Genomic DNA, 18,368 nt, shown 5'->3' with positions numbered 1-18,368 from the left:
ATTCAGAACACATATATACATACTCGTATATTATATATAGAGCAATAGTTCTCTGTTCTTTAGCTAAGAGCTCTTGAATTTTTCGAGGGTGTGGCCTCTGAAAAGTAAAGTAAAAGTGGTAAAGACTTTTATTTCGGTCTGCAAGGAAACCGCATTCAAATAAAACAAACATAATATTTGAGAACTTGAAAACCACATTTACACACACACTCATACAACCTCAAAATCTGGTGAGTGTGGAAATTGAAACGAACAGTGGGGTGTACAAGTTTGAAGACAGTGAAATAAAAGTTTCAATTGAAAAGTAATTGAATGAAAGAACTGATTTTTGAAAATTGGTGTATTGTTTATATGGAATCAGGCATGAATTTGATTACCATCCAAAGGATGAAGCATGGAAATTACTGTTGCAGAAATACCCTTTTATTCATATTGAATATATGAAGTATTATACTATTTTGTTTTATATATAGTCTCAAACAACAGTAAGATAGACAAAATACGTTTTTCATAAACATACACTTATATCCAAATTGTTTTATTTCAAAACCCTGATGAATTTTCTTGCCATAACGTAAGATAAAATTTTGCCCAAGAAATTAAAGCAAAATGTTAGAATGGTTTGCATGCAAAAAGTAACTAAATTGGTTTAATTTAAACAAAAATTAGAATTTTGTTGAGAAGTGTAATACCTACATTGTTTTGCCGAAAACGTCAAAAATATAATAGTTTGAAAATTAGGAAAACTACATATTCAAAAAAAAAAATGGTAAATAAATTAATTAATATTTGGCAACTATTGAATTAAGGCACAAATATTTTAAAATTTTGGCCACTGTAAGAAGAATAAAAATAAAGCAGTAGTAATGATTTTTTTTTTTCAAAATTCTTGGTTTTAACCAAACTCCTTGTATAATTTAATTTTTTTTTTTCAGTTCCATATCCTTTAGTAAGAAAATTGTGGGTGTGCTCATCAAAAATAAAAAAAATCTTGATGCAAATTTAAATACATTTGCGATTTTATTTATTTTTTAAATTTATGAATTGGTGTGAAAAATTTGAAAATTGGTGATATTTTTACAATTTATATTTTACGTTTGGCAATTCCTCATTAAAAATTCCATTCAAACAGATTTTTCATAAAAAAGCGTTTTAACAACATTTCTTAAAGTACCCGTTTCGATAAATACTTGTTTGCCTTTTTTTTTTAAAGCAATTTAAAAAAAAAGTCTATTTTTTCGACTTTCTTTTGAATGGCATATGTAGAATTCATATTCAAAAACTTTTTAAAAGTTCTTATAATGCGTCTGTATACATATAAAAAAAAAGTTCTAAGGAATTAAAAAAGAATGTTTCCGAAAATTCTTTGTTGTACAAAAACTATAGAAAACATACCGTTTTCGAAATTAAATATTGTGTGACCTTTGACCCCTGACTCCTGACAATACGAAATTAAAATCATCGGCACTTTTTCAGAGATTGTAAAGCACCCCAGTACAAACCTGCATTTTAAAAATCAGCCTTTAACAAATATTGTCTTTAAATAATCTGTTTTTATTGCGATGAAAAGATATCTATATGAAATGAATTTAATACAAACAAACAAAAATAGTTATCAACCAATGAATTTTGTAAAAAAAATTATTTGTTTTTTAATTGAGTTTGAAAATTCGTTTACAAAAAGTTTTTCTTTAGAACAATTTAGTTTGACAAATAAAGCTAAAGGATTGTTTTCTAGATGCGAAAATAGATGAAAGAATATTGTTATGGTTTCATTGTTTTTTATTATTTTATAATTTAAGTAAGTTTTTCTTAAAAAAATATCCCATCCGTTTGCCTGAACTTGAATGGGGTAGAAACTAACTACTTCTTAAACAACTTTTCTTTATTGGCTCAATCAACCGAACAACCGAAGTTTTTGTCACACTTTATCGATATCATCGGTTAAGCATCGTAATCTCACCAATTTATTTATTTGACAAAACTTAATTTGAGTTGATTATTCACCATGGGAAGTTATTGTTTTTAACGGTTGCAGGTTTCATTAAAAACAAAATATTACACATCCGCCGTAGAGACCCAATTTTATTATAGCTTATTTTTTATGATAATAATTTTTGTTTTTGATTTTCGGATTGAGATATTAAACAGAGAAAGGATAATTATTACTATAATAAGTTCTCCTTTTAAACATGTTTTAATATTAATATTTTTTATTTTTGTAGTACTCGTAAATGGGGGTGTTATTAATTCTTTGTAAAATATGAACTATCACTGTCAAATGGTTTGTAAACTAAAATTAAATTTTGTGACATTGCAAAAATGTACACTGGTGTGAGTCCATGCAAACTCAAATGGCCACTTTAGGTTTTTATGGGGACTGAACACAAATCTGAAGTTTCCGACAATTTTTTTTAACAGAAACTTGATAAATGATTGTTTAAATTCGAAAATTAGTACAACTTAAGCCCCTTGCACATGCATATGAGAGCGACCAACGAATGAGCGAATGAACGAACATATTCAATTTAATGTATATCTTAAGTAATTTTTTTTTAACAAAAACTTAATTAAACAGAAGAAAGCTAACTAATTTTTAATAAAAAAAAATGACATTAAAATTTTTTAAAAAAGATAAAAACGTAGAAAAGGAAAATAAAAAACAGATTTTAAAATTTGTTCGTACGAAGTAATGGTTTTCTCATATTTTACTTATTTGAAATAAAAATGTATTTTTTTTTTAATAAACATTAGCTTGCTTTTGTTTAATAATTAAAAAAAAAAATTACTTAAGGAATAGGTACATTAAATTTGTTCGTTCATTCGCTCATTCGTTGGTCGTTCTTATGTGCAAGGGGCTTAACAGCTTCAGTATTTAGTCCTTTAAAAAAAAAATTTAGGATATTATCATCTTTAACAAATTTGGTGACTTTTCTTATATATAAATAAATTCTTTTATTGTGGGCTTAAAGTCAATTTTATTCAATTTTTATATATTATATTTTTTTTTTGGCGCAACGTTTCAGGGATGGTTATCCCCTTCATCAGGCCTTTAAATAAAAATATTTTAAATAATTAATAAAATATTTATAAATTACAAAGTTGGAAAACTTACAAAATATAAACAATATTTGATGAAAACAAAATTATTTATGATTTTTACAAAATAAGCAAAATATTTAAAATGAAAACAAACTCAAAATTTAGTAGTAAAAATACATACAAAAGTAAGGTAATTTAACTTTTAGCTAAATGACTATATATAATACTAAGACCATCACAGTCCGATCTTCTGTTGACAACATTTTCGTTCTTTTGAATGTGCAGCATTTCTAATAGCATACGTTTAGAATAATGATTTTCTTGTTGTAAGATTTTTACATTATCAAAATCTGGCCTGTGGTCTTCCTCTAAACAATGCATAGCTAGCGCCGTTTTTTGTGAGTTACCGGTTCTCACATCTGATTTGTGTCCGGATATCCTGTTTTTAAGTTTTTGTTTCGATGTTCCAATAGGTGGAAATAATACTTGTTCAAAAGTTTATATTGGAACATCGAAACAAAAACTTAAAAACAGGATATCCGGACACAAATCAGATGTGAGAACCGGTAACTCACAAAAAACGGCGCTAGCTATGCATTGTTTAGAGGAAGACCACAGGCCAGATTTTGATAATGTAAAAATCTTACAACAAGAAAATCATTATTCTAAACGTATGCTATTAGAAATGCTGCACATTCAAAAGAACGAAAATGTTGTCAACAGAAGATCGGACTGTGATGGTCTTAGTATTATATATAGTCATTTAGCTAAAAGTTAAATTACCTTACTTTTGTATGTATTTTTACTACTAAATTTTGAGTTTGTTTTCATTTTAAATATTTTGCTTATTTTGTAAAAATCATAAATAATTTTGTTTTCATCAAATATTGTTTATATTTTGTAAGTTTTCCAACTTTGTAATTTATAAATATTTTATTAATTATTTAAAATATTTTTATTTAAAGGCCTGATGAAGGGGATAACCATCCCTGAAACGTTGCGCCAAAAAATATAATATATAAAAATTGAATAAAATTGACTTTAAGCCCACAATAAAAGAATTTATTTGGATATTATCATCTACATAGTTCTTTCCTTTTCTACATTTGGGCTGATGATTCCACTGATGATATTATGCTACCCAAAAATCATATTTTCGAAATCGTTAGAATTTCATTTATACAAATTTGTTTTATATCGATAAGCAAAAAAAAGGAAAAACAATATTTTCAAATAAAAAAACATTTTTTTTTTTTAAATTAAAAACATTTAAAATAAAATTCACGACTGGGTCGAACGAACTTGCTCTTAGAGTTCAGGTTGCTTAAATTTTTAAGACTTTTTATATATAAATTTGGAAAAAAATAAAATTCGTTTAAAAAAAAAAAATAAAATAAAATCTGAAATCAAATTACCCTCCAAAACAAGAATGCAGTTTTGTACGAATGCATAACTTGATATATAGTAGCTATATCGCAAGTAAAAATTAAAACGTATCTTAAATTGATCAAAGAAATAAAAACAGGTTTTCATTGGAGTTTTAAGATTTCAAATTTGCAAGTTGTGTTTATAAAAACAATTCATCAGATTAAATTTATGGAGTTTGGTATTAACAGTATAAGTCCATTTTTTTTTTTTGGAAAATGTGTTAAGTATGCAGAACTATTTAAAAAAAATTATTTTCGTTTGGTTTTGGTCTAAGTAAACTAGTTCCAAAGATATTCAATAGCCCTAATCACACTTAACTCCTTTTTTTTTTAATTGAATCGTTTATTTTCAAAACATGATACCTAAGTCCATTTTGAATTTTTTCTGTTGAACCTACAAAAACGATGATTTTATTTATTCTTATGATTTCAAATTTAATAAATAAATAATTTGTTGTGTAAGGATAATATTTGCATTTAAAGTTAAAATCAAACTTGTTAAATACAAAATGTATTATGTCAGAAACTTTTTGGGATGAAATTTACTTATAATGTTTTGAAAATAAACGATTCAATTATGTTTGATCATAATATGGCATAACTCTAACTTGTGCTGTTTTGACCAAGAAAAAATTCTTAAACTTTTAAATAAGTGTTTGGTCAAAACAGCACAACTCAGTTCCTTTGCTTTTTGTATCAATGACGGAAAAGGCGGGAATTTTATTCAATTTGTTTAAAAAAAAAAAAACAAAACTAAATAGCGGTATGTCCGAAAAATTTAAATTCTTAAAAAAAAAAAAAAACTAATTCCAATATTGGCACTAAGGACACAACTCGAAATAATCTTATTCTTGTTTGGTCAAAACAACATATTTCACTAAAAACATTATAAATACTCTTAAAAATGAAATTTTCTTACATTTTTTGCGTAAATGTTATTATTTATTAAATAAAACTGGATTTGGAGGAATTTTTCTAATTTTGAAATGTATTTATCTCAAAAAGACGATTTTGGACTTTCCTATGTTGTTAATACCAAACTCCATAAAAATTAAAAAAAAGCTTAAATTATGATACTGTAAGTGCACCCTGTAGGTTCTTTACTTTACACAAAAAAAAATTGCAAGCACCATTTTCATATCTCCTATTATCTTTTTTACACAAAACACCTGGAAAGAGGACCATTAATAAAATTATCCTTAACTTTAACAATTTCTATTTTGAAGATAGAAGACATAACTCGTCTTACAACTTGTAACACAGCCTCTATCCTATTCCTAGCCTGGGCAAGAAGGTGTATAAATATAATCCCCAACCATACAACCGTCATAGTAGAAAAAGAACTTCAAATTCAGCCGGAAGTCTTCTTTCCGAAAAGTGTTCTCAACCCCCCTCTTCATCCCCATTTCCTATAAACAAGCTCATACAAAAACTGAATTTCATATTCAAATTGAATTTGTTATTGGTCGTTGTTGTATTGAATAAAAGAAAGAAGGAAGAAAAAAAAACTTTACCATCTTAGAAAATTTTCCAAAAAAAGAAAATAACAATAATAAGTGGTTTCCTTTCCTCATAGAAAATATAATAAATACAAAAGTTAACAAAAGATACAAAAAAAAAAAAAAAGAGAAAGGAAAAATAATTCAAAAATAATGTGAAACGAGCTAAAGTTCTCCAAGAGAGACACACAGTAAAAACGAACGAATGAGAAAATTTCAGCTAATAAAAATGAAGAAAAACTTTTTCTTCTTACCTGTATATTGGTGTTCCTTTATCCTCGCGATACCATAGAATGAGTACGGCGTCATCTCCTTCGTACGTACTCACATTGCACGGAAGATAAATTGTTTCGCCGCTTAATGCTTCCATTTTGTGAATTGGAACTGTTTTTTTTTTTTTTTTTGTTGGTTTGTTGATATAATTTACGGTTGGTTTCCACATTTGTTTTGAGCACACATACATTTTTGTTGAATATGGTAGAATGAGGATCACAACAAAAGCCATCCACAGGCGACATGAAATATAAGCAAAAAAGAGAAAAAAAAACAATTGATTATTGGAGGCTGGTTGTTTATTACCTGCAATAAATAAAACAGTAAACGTTTGGTTGCCTTGTGGGACCCCATTACAAAGCACATTCATTTGGTGGTTATACACAGAAGGGTTTTTTTTTCTGTCATTGTTTGGTGTGTGGTTTGGTGGCTATTTTTGAAGGGGGGTTTTCAAGAGGTAGCTGAATTGCTGAATTGATGTGCAATGTATTGCTGAATTGCATGACACATGTTCAATGTTCCACCTCCTCCTCCTTCCCAAATAAGTGTAACTATTGATCAGAACAAAAAATAATGAAGTGGCAACTTATGACAGTCGTCAGTTTTGTCAAGTAATTGGGTTCAGTTCAGGATGTTCTGAGTGAGGATGAATTTTTGTCTGCATTCATTTGACTCATTCAGAGTTAAGTGAGTGTGTGGTACACACTCCTGATGCATGCAGTAAAGAGTGTTGGAGAAAGGACATGGAATATAGGTCATTCAATAGCATTGTTCAAGACTACCTCTCTTGCTTATATACCCTCTCTTTATCCATCGTTTTTGGAAACAACCATTCTTCTCCTTGACAACGACATCGATGTCAGGACCAAATCGATTCGTTAAATTTATTACTGCTGTTGTGTATCTACTGGAATGTCCTACAATATTCTGTATTGTTTGGTTCTCAGTCTGTATGTATGTAATAAATTTGTGTGTGTGTAGGTATAAGTTTTGGAATTTAATTTTTATGTATTCTTAATTTTGTATGTTAAAATTTTCGTTGGGAATTTTGCAGTGTTTTACACATGAAAGAGGATTATACACCTGCGTGAGATAATTTTGCCAGCCCAGGTGATGAAACCTCATATATACGAATATACTGACATGTAATTACGTTTGGTAAATCAACAGCAAAATAAAAAAAAATAAAGTGCAAGAGAACGACATTGAAATAAAAGTCCATCCAGGCCAGGCGTGACGACAATGAATGGCGGCGGTGTACGCAAATGGCGATTTATTTACAATGTTTAAATAAAATGAGCTGTTGCAAGGTACATTTCATGCGATTTAATCCTTGAAAGTCCTTAGAGGTTATTAAAAAAAAAAAAAAAAACTGAAGTGAATTTATGCTGTTTTCTCGATTAAAGTAAACCTTTTTGATAATGTCGAGTTGAGTTAAATTAAGGATTAATGGACGCTAGTAGGCAGGTAATATTATAATACAATTTTATAATGTATATTTAAATTTGGGGCAAATTAAAATGATAAATTCTTCTCTTATTTTTTTTTTTTGCTGATTGTGATGTGAATGGAAAAGTAGTTTTAAAACATTTTGTTGGAATTATAATTATGTCATGGAAACAAAAATGGAAAGCAGAAGAGTTTATTATTATTATTATTTATTCTCCTCCCTTGTCGTCCTCTAGTTATTATACAGGGTGTCCCGGAATGAGATAAGGGCATTTTGAGGGATAATTTTTGGATATATTCTAAGAAAAAAAAGAGTGTGTGTACCTGTACACATGTACACGCGACTGAAGTTATACTTCTCATTCAGTATATATAAATGAATTTCATTTGATATTTTTAATTTCTATTATTAAATTAATTAATCCACACTTCGTTTTTTTACATTTTTATCAAGTGAACAATAAATTAATTCTTTCATCCTATTTGCGTCCATGTAGTTTTCAATTTAATCTGTGAAATTTACTCATGTTGTGCGGTTCAGAACGTACGGTATATGCTTAACGAAAGTAAACAAATTGCGCATAAAGTATGCTATATGGTAATTTTATGAGGATTGTGTGTGCTTCAGCACTAGTAGTAGCAATATGCAACTTGCAGGGTTGCTACAAAGCTCAAAAGTGAGCTGAGCTCAGCTCGCAGCTCAGCTCAAATTTTGAGCTAGCTCACTTTTGAGCTATGTACCATAGCTCAGCTCATTTGAGCTAAGCTGAAAGTGAGCTAAGCTGAAAGTGAGCTGAGCTGATTGTTGAGCTGAGCTGTTGGGTGTGCTGAGCTGTCGGTGAGCTGAGCTGTTTGGTGAGCTAAGGTAAAGTGAGCTGAGCTGAGCTGTGATGTGTGAGAGGATACATTGATTTTTATTTGGAAAGTATAATGAAATATGAAGATATTTTAAACTTTTATAAAACACCATAGCTTAAGTTGTTTGTTTCTAGTTATTAATGGAATTATTTTAACACATAGATATTTTTATAAATAAGACAGATAATTGTTCGTGATCTTTTCTTTTGGTGTTTTTGATAGTTAATATATTTCTATTTTTTTAGTAAAATATTTCTTTTTTTATAATAAAAAAAAAATTCCGGTACAATCCGGTTTTTCGACTTTTTTCAAAATTCCGAGAAAATCGCGTTTGAAAGTTGGGGTAATTTTTTTTTCGAAAAATCCCCGAATCTTTAAACGCTCCTGGAAGCTAAACCGCTTGAGAGTAATTTTTGGGAGTGATGCCAAATGATAGCTTGTGTCATGGGCCTACGCTTTGCACATTGTCAGATTTTTAAAAAATCGCCTTCCATGTTAAAAGACCACATCATGCCTATTTTTTCAGAATCGTGCCTATTTTTTTTTTTTACTTTTAAGTTCTCCCGGTTTGAGAACGCGTGGACCTACAGGAATGAGAGTTGTACCCAAATGTAGGTTAGAGTCCCCGCTACCTTTTGGCATCAAACAAATTTTTTTCATTTTTTTCAAAATTCCGAGATATAGGCGTTGGAACTCTTTGATCTAGAGACAGGGGAGTGGTGCCATATGAAAGCTTATATTCTCAGCTACCCGATAGTGGTATAATCCGGTTTTTCGACTTTTTTTTAAAATTCCGAGAAAATCGGTTTTGAAAGTTGGGGTAAATTTTTTTTCGAAAAATCCCCGAATCTTTAAACGCTCCTGGAAGCTAAGCCGCTTGAGAGTAATTTTTATGAGTGATGCCAAATGATAGCTTGTGTCATGGGCCTACGCTTTGCACATTGTCAAATTTTTAAAAAATCGCCTTCCATGTTAAAAGACCACATCATGCCTATTTTTTCAGAATCGTGCCTATTTTTTTTTTTTACTTTTAAGTTCTCCCGGTTTGAGAACGCGTGGACCTACAGGGATGAGAGTTGTACCCAAATGTAGGTTAGAGTCCCCGCTACCTTTTGGCATCAAACAAATTTTTTTCATTTTTTTCAAAATTCCGAGATATAGGCGTTGGAACTCTTTGATCTAGAGACAGGGGAGTGGTGCCATATGAAAGCTTATATTCTCAGCTACCCGATAGTGGTATAATCCGGTTTTTCGACTTTTTTTAAAATTCCGAGAAAATCGGTTTTGAAAGTTGGGGTAAATTTTTTTTCGAAAAATCCCCGAATCTTTAAACGCTCCTGGAAGCTAAGCCGCTTGAGAGTAATTTTTGGGAGTGATGCCAAATGATAGCTTGTGTCATGGGCCTACGCTTTGCACATTGTCAAATTTTTAAAAAATCGCCTTCCATGTTAAACCGCCACATCATGCCTATTTTTTCAGAATCGTGCCTATTTTTTTTTTTTATTTTTAAGTTCTCCCGGTTTGAGAACGCGTGGACCTACAGGGATGAGAGTTGTACCCAAATGTAGGTTAGAGTCCCCGCTACCTTTTGGCATCAAACAAATTTTTTTCATTTTTTTCAAAATTCCGAGATATAGGCGTTGGAACTCTTTGATCTAGAGACAGGGGAGTGGTGCCATATGAAAGCTTATATTCTCAGCTACCCGATAGTGGTATAATCCGGTTTTTCGACTTTTTTTAAAATTCCGAGAAAATCGGTTTTGAAAGTTGGGGTAAATTTTTTTTTCGAAAAATCCCCGAATCTTTAAACGCTCCTGGAAGCTAAACCGCTTGAGAGTAATTTTTGGGAGTGATGCCAAATGATAGCTTGTGTCATGGGCCTACGCTTTGCACATTGTCAGATTTTTAAAAAATCGCCTTCCATTTTAAACCGCCACATCATGCCTATTTTTTCAGAATCGTGCCTATTTTTTTTTTAATTTTAAGTTTTCCCGGGTTGAGAACGCGTGGACCTACAGGGATGAGAGTTGTACCCAAATGTAGGTTAGAGTCCCTACTACCTTTTGGCATCAAAAAATTTTTTTCATTTTTTTCAAAATTCCGAGATATAGGCGTTGGAAGTTGGGGCGCTCACTTTCAGCTCAGCTCACTTTTAACTCAGCTCAAATGAGCTAAGCTATGGTACCTAGCTCAAATTTGAGCTGATCTGTGAGCTGAGCTGAAATGTGAGCTTTTTGCAACCCTGGCAACTTGCCACATGGAAATTACCACATGCAACTTGCCACATGCAACTTGCCACATGTAACTTGCCACATGCAACTTGCCACATGCAACTTGCCACATACAACTTGCCACATGAAACATGTAACTTGCAACGTGTGATGTGTTTTATGTTTGTCGTACTGCGGCGTACTGCATTTTTAAATACTAAAGTCTACTCTAAAGGTGAAACGACAGCCCTGCTACCCAGGGTGATCGCGTCATAACCCCTTTGACATTCTTGTCAAAAAGTTTCATACCCACCCTCCCATAAGAAGTATAACTTCAAAAAATTGTTTTACAGTAACTCTCTATCTGCAAAGTTGATACTTTTTAGCGATGATTTAAGAAAAAGCTTACTTTGGTATGCCTTTACTCATTTTAATGTTAATTTCAGTGTTATATCAAAGCAGAATGACGGATTACAGATTTTTTGATGCACATACAGAATTTTGGCTATACCGAATTTCGGAATATTAAAAAAGACCCGTTTCTTTTTTTAACTAAAAAAATCATTTTTAAAATCAAATTTTTTCCAGCAGATCTATATTAGTTAAACAAAAAACTGATGACTTTAACAGAATTTTAAGAACTAGCTGTTATAAATAATATGATATACTTATAAATTAAGGATACCAATATCGGAATCAATAAAATTAATCAGCGATAGAAATTTTCTATTTACTGCAGAATAAAACCAATAAAGTAAACACGAGTCACTCTGGTGTATACGTAACTTTTTTTTATTTGATATAAGGGTAAAATCATTTTTTTTTTAAATCAAAACAAATAAAGTTTTTTTTTTTTTCATTCATAAAATTAATAGTATGCATCTAAAAATGTATTCGTTTTAGTGTTAAAAGTTATCATTTCTATTATTTTATTACACATTATAAGCCCAAAAAAAAGTTTTCGGAATTAACTTTTATAAACTAAAAATTGAAACTTAAGTAATGTAAAGTCAATTATTTTTAGGTATTTACTTGTATTTTATAGAAATATATATAATTTTTATTTTTATTACTTCTTAAAATAAAATAAAAAAAAAATTTCCAAAAAAAAAACAGCTAAAAGGATAAAAAAAATTGTAAAAATTCTTTGTTATACATGAAATAAAATAACATTTTTTGAAGGTCAAAACTATTTAAAGAAATGGTATTGTAACTTAAAACCAATTTTTATATTATTTTTTAATTTAATTTTTATTCTGAAATTTCTTAAAAAAAGATCTTCTATAAATTTTTCAAAAACCTTAATATTCCCAGCAACTTTAAACATAAGAGCAAGTACGTGCGACCCACTCCTGCATTTTATTTTAAAAGCGTCGCAATTAAACAACAAAATAAATTATTTCTAAAAAAATGTCCTTACCAACTTTCAACACTTTCAAAAAGATGTCAAAATTATCCCATTTTTCAATTTTTGTTTTCGGCCTCGATTAATTCAGACTGAAAAATGGCTAACTGTTAAGATAATAAACTTATCCAATTAAACCCCAAACCTTATCAACAATATCAACGGAAATGACCATGAGAACTTATCAAGTAGTAAATTTATCACAAACGTGCTTTGATTTCTGTCGTCTTTTAAGACATTTCACCAGTCTTTATTGCTTTCTATACACTTTATTTTAATACGAATAAATTCAAGAAACTTGGTCAAGAAAGTGCGGCAACAATTTGCCCCCACAAAAAAAAAGAAAAAACAATAAATAATACTTCCTTATAGACCCATTGACCTCTATTTACTTTCTTTTCTACTTTTTTTTACACTCTTGTTTTTTTATCTTGAAACCCACAAATCTTTACTTTGCATGTTAAATGTCTATTCATCCATCAACCATTCTCACATAAAAACCCATACACACACATAGAGCATAAGCATTTGGCAAAGAAAAACTTCCTTCCTCAGACAAATTGCCACTTCCAGACAAATGAACAGTTCGCTTTAGTAAAAAAAACTTTTTCCGCCATTTATTAGCCAACCCTTCATGCACAACCTTCGAATATCCCTCCAGAGTCCTACTGCCTCCTGGAACTGATGAATGCTAGAGCGGCACACGATTTCATTGAAGCGTGTCGTCTTCTTCGCCTTTTTTGCCATCCACCCACACACACAGCCCACAAGCCATCGGCAGCGAATATATTTGCATAAATTAGCAACAACAAAAAAAAAAGTCTCGACTTACGACCGTCAAGGACGACCTCTTACAACACTACGACAAGAAGGAAGACGATGGCGACGACGATGAGAGTCTTTTATATGTAAAAGTAAGTATTTACCAAGCAACACATCACCGTCGTTGTCGCTCGTCGCCGCCATCTTCAAATCGATCGATATATGAGAAAATTCGGTGAAATACCGAATGGCCCAAAGGTATTTTTCAGATAAATTGGCTCATTATCACATCCCTATACCCTTCTATGGTTGAACGCACCAGAAGATTAGTCCTTGATAGGTATTTTTTTTTTTTTTTTGTGTATTTCCTTCTTTTTTAATCAATTTGTTAGCTAAAGTCCTGAGAAAATTATATTTGAAGACAAAAGATGCGTGCCATCGCAGTGAGAGAGAAGAAAGTAGGTAGGAAGGTAAGGCTACGTCTTGATGGTTATTGGAAGACTGAATTTAGGGTACGTGAGGGGTTGACTAATTTCCATTCAAGTTAATTTCCATTTTTTTCTATTATTCATGTGTCCATTGAATAAGATAAAGATAACTTCCATTTCGTGTGATTTGCGCAAAATTTTATCTGAATTCCTGCCAGCAGCCCAGCTATAGGTTCATCGTTATTCATTATTTTTTGCATTCAAGTCCAAGGTAAGAATGGAAATTTAAACCCACAAGTGTGGGTTGTATGTTTTTGCTTAGGAAGAACAACTTTATCAGCCTCTTGCATAGCCACTCCCGCCATTATTGGATTGACTGACGGACGGTTCCAATCTACTGTATCCATTGTACAAAACTAATTCTGGCTTCGAGAGGCAAGTAATTTAAAAATATAATTTTTATTTTTATTGGTCAATTTATTTGGCATTACAAAAAAAAAAAATGTTACGTATACGCCACAGTGACCTTATACAAATTGAAAATTAACTTAAAAAAAACATGGTTTTGCTGGTATACAAAACTAAGCCAACTCTGTACGTTGAGTGTTCTCTTTTTATTTACTTCCGATATAGGTGCTATGGGGCAAGTAAAGGAATCGTAATGAAAAATTGAACTGAATCACACATAACATTATACTAAGATAGACAATGTGAAAAAAGTGTTCCCGCAATTCTGTCTGTCAGTATCTATCTCGATGTACAGTATAAGCTACTACAGTAGTTTTCTTCAAACTTGGTAGTATTTTTGGACCAAAATTAATTGAAAAACGACTCTAATGATTTTGATAAAAAAAAAAAACTAATGTACAGTGGCATCCTTTGGTATAGAAAAAATATTTTTTGACCGTTATTAATGGTACCTGCCATAGGAACGTTTTTTTGATTTCTGACTTTCTTGAAATCCTGTTAACTGATTTCAACGAAAACTTTTGTGCAAACAGGTTTTAGTAGTTTAAATGTAAAAATTAGAATACAAATTTTAAAAAAGGCCAATTTTGGATTTTTAATAAGTATTTCAATTAATTTATTTGAAAAATCATTTTTTTCCAAACCAATCAAAGAACTTACTTGAAATTTTGTTTGAATGCGTGGAAAAATAATTATTTTAACAAAAAAATATTTTTTTAAGAAACGGCTCCAACAATTTCCCAAAAAAAAAAAAAAAATTGTTTTTTTAGAGACTTGTTTGGAGATAAAAATCATTTAAAAATAATTTTAAAATCAACTTTTAATAATTTTCTTAAAATTCTTATAAAAATAATGTTAAAATTAAATTAGAATTATTCTTTTATAATGTTTATAAAAAGTTGTAACATCCTTAGCAACTCTTACCATAAGAGCAAATACGTGCAAAACAATCATGAATTTTTTATAATTTTAAACGTTTAACCAAAAAATTAAATTTAATTTTTTTTTGTAATTACTTATAATTGATTAAAAAATAGGATGAGTATCGAACTGATGTAAGAAGAGTAAAACTATACTCAACTATTAAAAAACTCTTACAACAACTTATTTTTCGTACTATGTCTGTACGTGACGGAATAATGCAAGACTACTAAGACGTTAAGGAAGCTCAAGAGTCTTCTATCTTCCGAAATGTTACTGAAATATCAGTGAACAGTCAAGAAAACATTCACTGTTTTCTTGAAGCAGTCAATTCCTCCCTTAAAAAAATTTGAACGACCTTGTATATAAGATCAATTTATTGTCTTTCTACCACTACCCTATTGACCTGCCCCACAGTAGTGGCATTGGTGCTTTTTGCCTTCAAAATTCATATGCACGGCCATTTTTGGATGAAATATCATAAAATTTTGGTGCACTGAAGAATAGATATTTGTAGGGAGAATACGAAAAAGGTGATAACTTTTTATTTATTCAAAATGGCGGCTCCAAAATGGTGGCCAGAATAAGTCTTTAAATAGAAATTTGGCTTAGTTCAAGTTAAAAAGGTTTAAGATCTTAAATATAGAATTCATAAAAAATTAATAATTTTGAAAAAAAAAGTCCAAAAAGTGCCAAATTAGTAAAACACACGTTTAGACCTCTTGATACGCTATTTCATGGATATTTTTGTAAATTAGCACCATTACAATGGTGCATTGTGACATCTCTTTCATTTTATTCATAAAAAATTGAGTATTTTGGCTGTCTATGGCTGCCTACTATGTTTTTAAATAAATATTATTCATAAATGAAAGAGATGTCAAAATTGTGCTAATTTACAAAAATATAAATGAAATAGCGTATCAAGAGGTCTAAAAGTGTGTTTTACTAATTTGGCACTTTTTGGACTTTTTTTTTTCAAAATTATTGATTTTTTTTTCGTATTCTCCATACAAATATCCTACGGGGTACCAAATTTCATGACATTTTGTCAAGAAATGGTTGTGCAATAGAATTTTGACGCCAAAAAGCACCAAATGCACCACTGTGTGCCCCTGATATTCTATTAGGCACAGGCATTGTATGAGGTAGAGAATTGAATGAAATCCAGTTTTTAAAATTGATTCCACGCAATCAGCAAGACAGATGCGTAGAGAAATGTTTAAAAACTTGTAAATTTACAGATTTAATAAGAATTTATTTGAGGAAAATAATTATTCTAAATTTTAGTTTTGTTTCTGTACAAATCCATTACTGACCTTTAAGGATATTTAAAAATTAGCACACCACCTATATAACATTAAAATTCAAAAAGAACGAACCAAAATCCAAAAAAAACAACAAAAAAAAATTATACAAAGCTGGATTTTCTGCTGCTGGCTGTTATGTTAAAATATTAGATCATCCTAAGGGAGATGAGGGTTGATTCAAAAAGGAAGTAGAAAAGAACTTTGTTCCGCCCGTCCAGGTCCAGGTAAAAGTCTGTTACCGAGATTTATCTCACTCAAAGTAGGAAACAGATTATTTCTTCACACAGGGCACACGAGAAAGAGATCTAATTCCAAATGGCAATCCAAAAATGAAGGGAGCTGGGCTGTGGGGTTGTAGAGGAAGAGGAGTTAAAGTCATGAATGAATACAAATTATGGATGCCGATGATGATGACCTTGGAAGAAGAACGAATATAGCATACATTCACCTGAGAGTGGATAAATATGTTTTTTTTTTTTTTTTTTTTTTTTGAAAGAAGATATACGTTAATATTTTCTTCCTATTTTTTTTTTTGTTCACATTTTTTTTGGATTGTCAGGTTTATCTTTTTATAACGACAAGTTAATTACAATTGATTTTCTGGAAGAAGAGAGAGATAGATAGTGAAATAATGGTCAGAATAAAGTATAGAGCTTTCGTGTAGGTATGTGAGTTTGTGTTTATAGAGGTTGTGGAACAAGAGATTCTTGTTTGATAAAATATATTTTTATTTTACTTGGCATCTTTGTGTGTGTCCTTATCAAAGGGAATATAGAAGAGTGATTTATTGGCTATTTGTATCATATAAATCTTGATATTGTTCTTGTTATTTTTTTTTTTTTTGTTTTATTATTCTTGAGGATTAAGTTGTTTAGACTTTTGAGAGAGAATATAAATCCTATTTATAAGATCTTTACTTGGAATATTTTTATTTGTCATTGATATAGAAATGTTTCAGATAAAGAAATTATTTTTGGAATACAATTTATAGTTTTTTTTTTGTTTTTGTTTTCTAATCCTTGGACAGGTGCTGCTGAGAGATAAGCTTGATAGAGCCTTTTTTTTAATGAATATAAAACCTGAAAAAGGTTTTAAAGCTTAATTACGAATTTTAATCTTTTGTGGAAAAAAGATAAACCATTTTAATTAAGAGGACACTATAGTTTTAAAATGAACCCTGCTTATTTAATTGTTAGTTAAAACTGTTTAAATCGAAATAGAAATCAAGTTCACAGTAAAAAGAGCAAAAATCTTTTTGCTTAAAAAAATTTTTCAGTCCAAAATGATTCCATTTTGCATCAACAGAAAGTACAAAAATGTATTTTTTGAAAACTTTGTTCTTGATTTATATTAAAAAAAAAATGTTTGGCTAAAAAAGGCACTTAAAAAATAAAAAATTGTTACACTCATGAAACTTTTCAAAAAGTTTGCTTTTGAAATAAGAACCAAGGATAAAAAAAGTCTATAAAAAAAGTTGGGTAGAAGGGTGTTTTATCGCGGACAAGAGGGAGGAAGCTCAAAAATATAGTGAAAAAAATTGTTTGTGAAATATCATCATATGACACATGTTTCTAAGGTACACTGATGAAATTCGGAATAAAGGTTTGAGATAAAGCAGGGACAAAGGATTCAAAGATGCTTAAAATATTTTTGGTGCACTGAGGGAAAAAACGCATCGTGAAATGTAATATGGTCAACGTTGATTTAACGTTGAAAAAACTAACATGACACATCTTTAAATTAAATTTGAAACAACGTGTTGCATTTTATCACCCTAATTTTCAACAGTGAGATAGCACGTTGGTAAAGCATTCGCCTAGAGACCCAAGAGTTGTAGGTTCAATCCCCAGTGGATGCCAATTTTTTCTTTTTGTTATTTAAATTGATGCTTTTTTTTCAAAGTTGAAACAACTTTGATTTAAGTATGTTTTGTAATTGTAAACCACTTTAAACTAACGAAGTTCTACTTTGATTTTAAAATGTTCGTCTTCAATGCAAAATCATTCCGAAAAATAGTTGAATCAACGTGGTTTTCGTTGATTTTAAGTTGTTTTTTCCCGCAGTGTGAAAGGGTGTTTTTTTTGATAAGTTGAGTTATGTGTGAGAAAGGTATCATAACAGCTGACTTATATTTTATTGATTTTTAAAACTTGGTGAAAAAGTTTTGGTTGGTATAAGAATAAAGAATCCTTAAAGTGTACATAATTATCTTGAGTGAAAGGGTGTTTTTTTTTTTTAAGAAATGATGAAATTCGGAATTATTACCACAAAAACTGGGAAAAAATTGTTACACCAATGAAAGTTGGTAAAAATGTT

At 30.1% G+C, this 18,368-nt stretch overlaps 1 protein-coding gene across 1 annotated transcript in view; it reads right to left on the bottom strand.

Annotated features, from left to right (window-relative positions):
* Positions 1-18,368, bottom strand: part of LOC129916337 (hemicentin-1) — a 250,824-nt gene that overhangs the window by 99,036 nt on the left and 133,420 nt on the right. Inside the window, exon 2 of the mRNA XM_055996201.1 lies at positions 6,223-6,352. Coding sequence (XP_055852176.1) covers positions 6,223-6,352 — 130 coding nt within the window. The remainder of the gene's footprint in view (positions 1-6,222; positions 6,353-18,368) is intronic.

This window comes from Episyrphus balteatus, chromosome 3 (assembly GCF_945859705.1).
Source record: "Episyrphus balteatus chromosome 3, idEpiBalt1.1, whole genome shotgun sequence".
In the NCBI taxonomy this organism is placed as follows: Eukaryota; Metazoa; Arthropoda; class Insecta; order Diptera; family Syrphidae; genus Episyrphus; species Episyrphus balteatus.
Note: the sequence above shows the minus strand (reverse complement) of the source record. Positions and strands in the feature narration are given on the sequence as shown.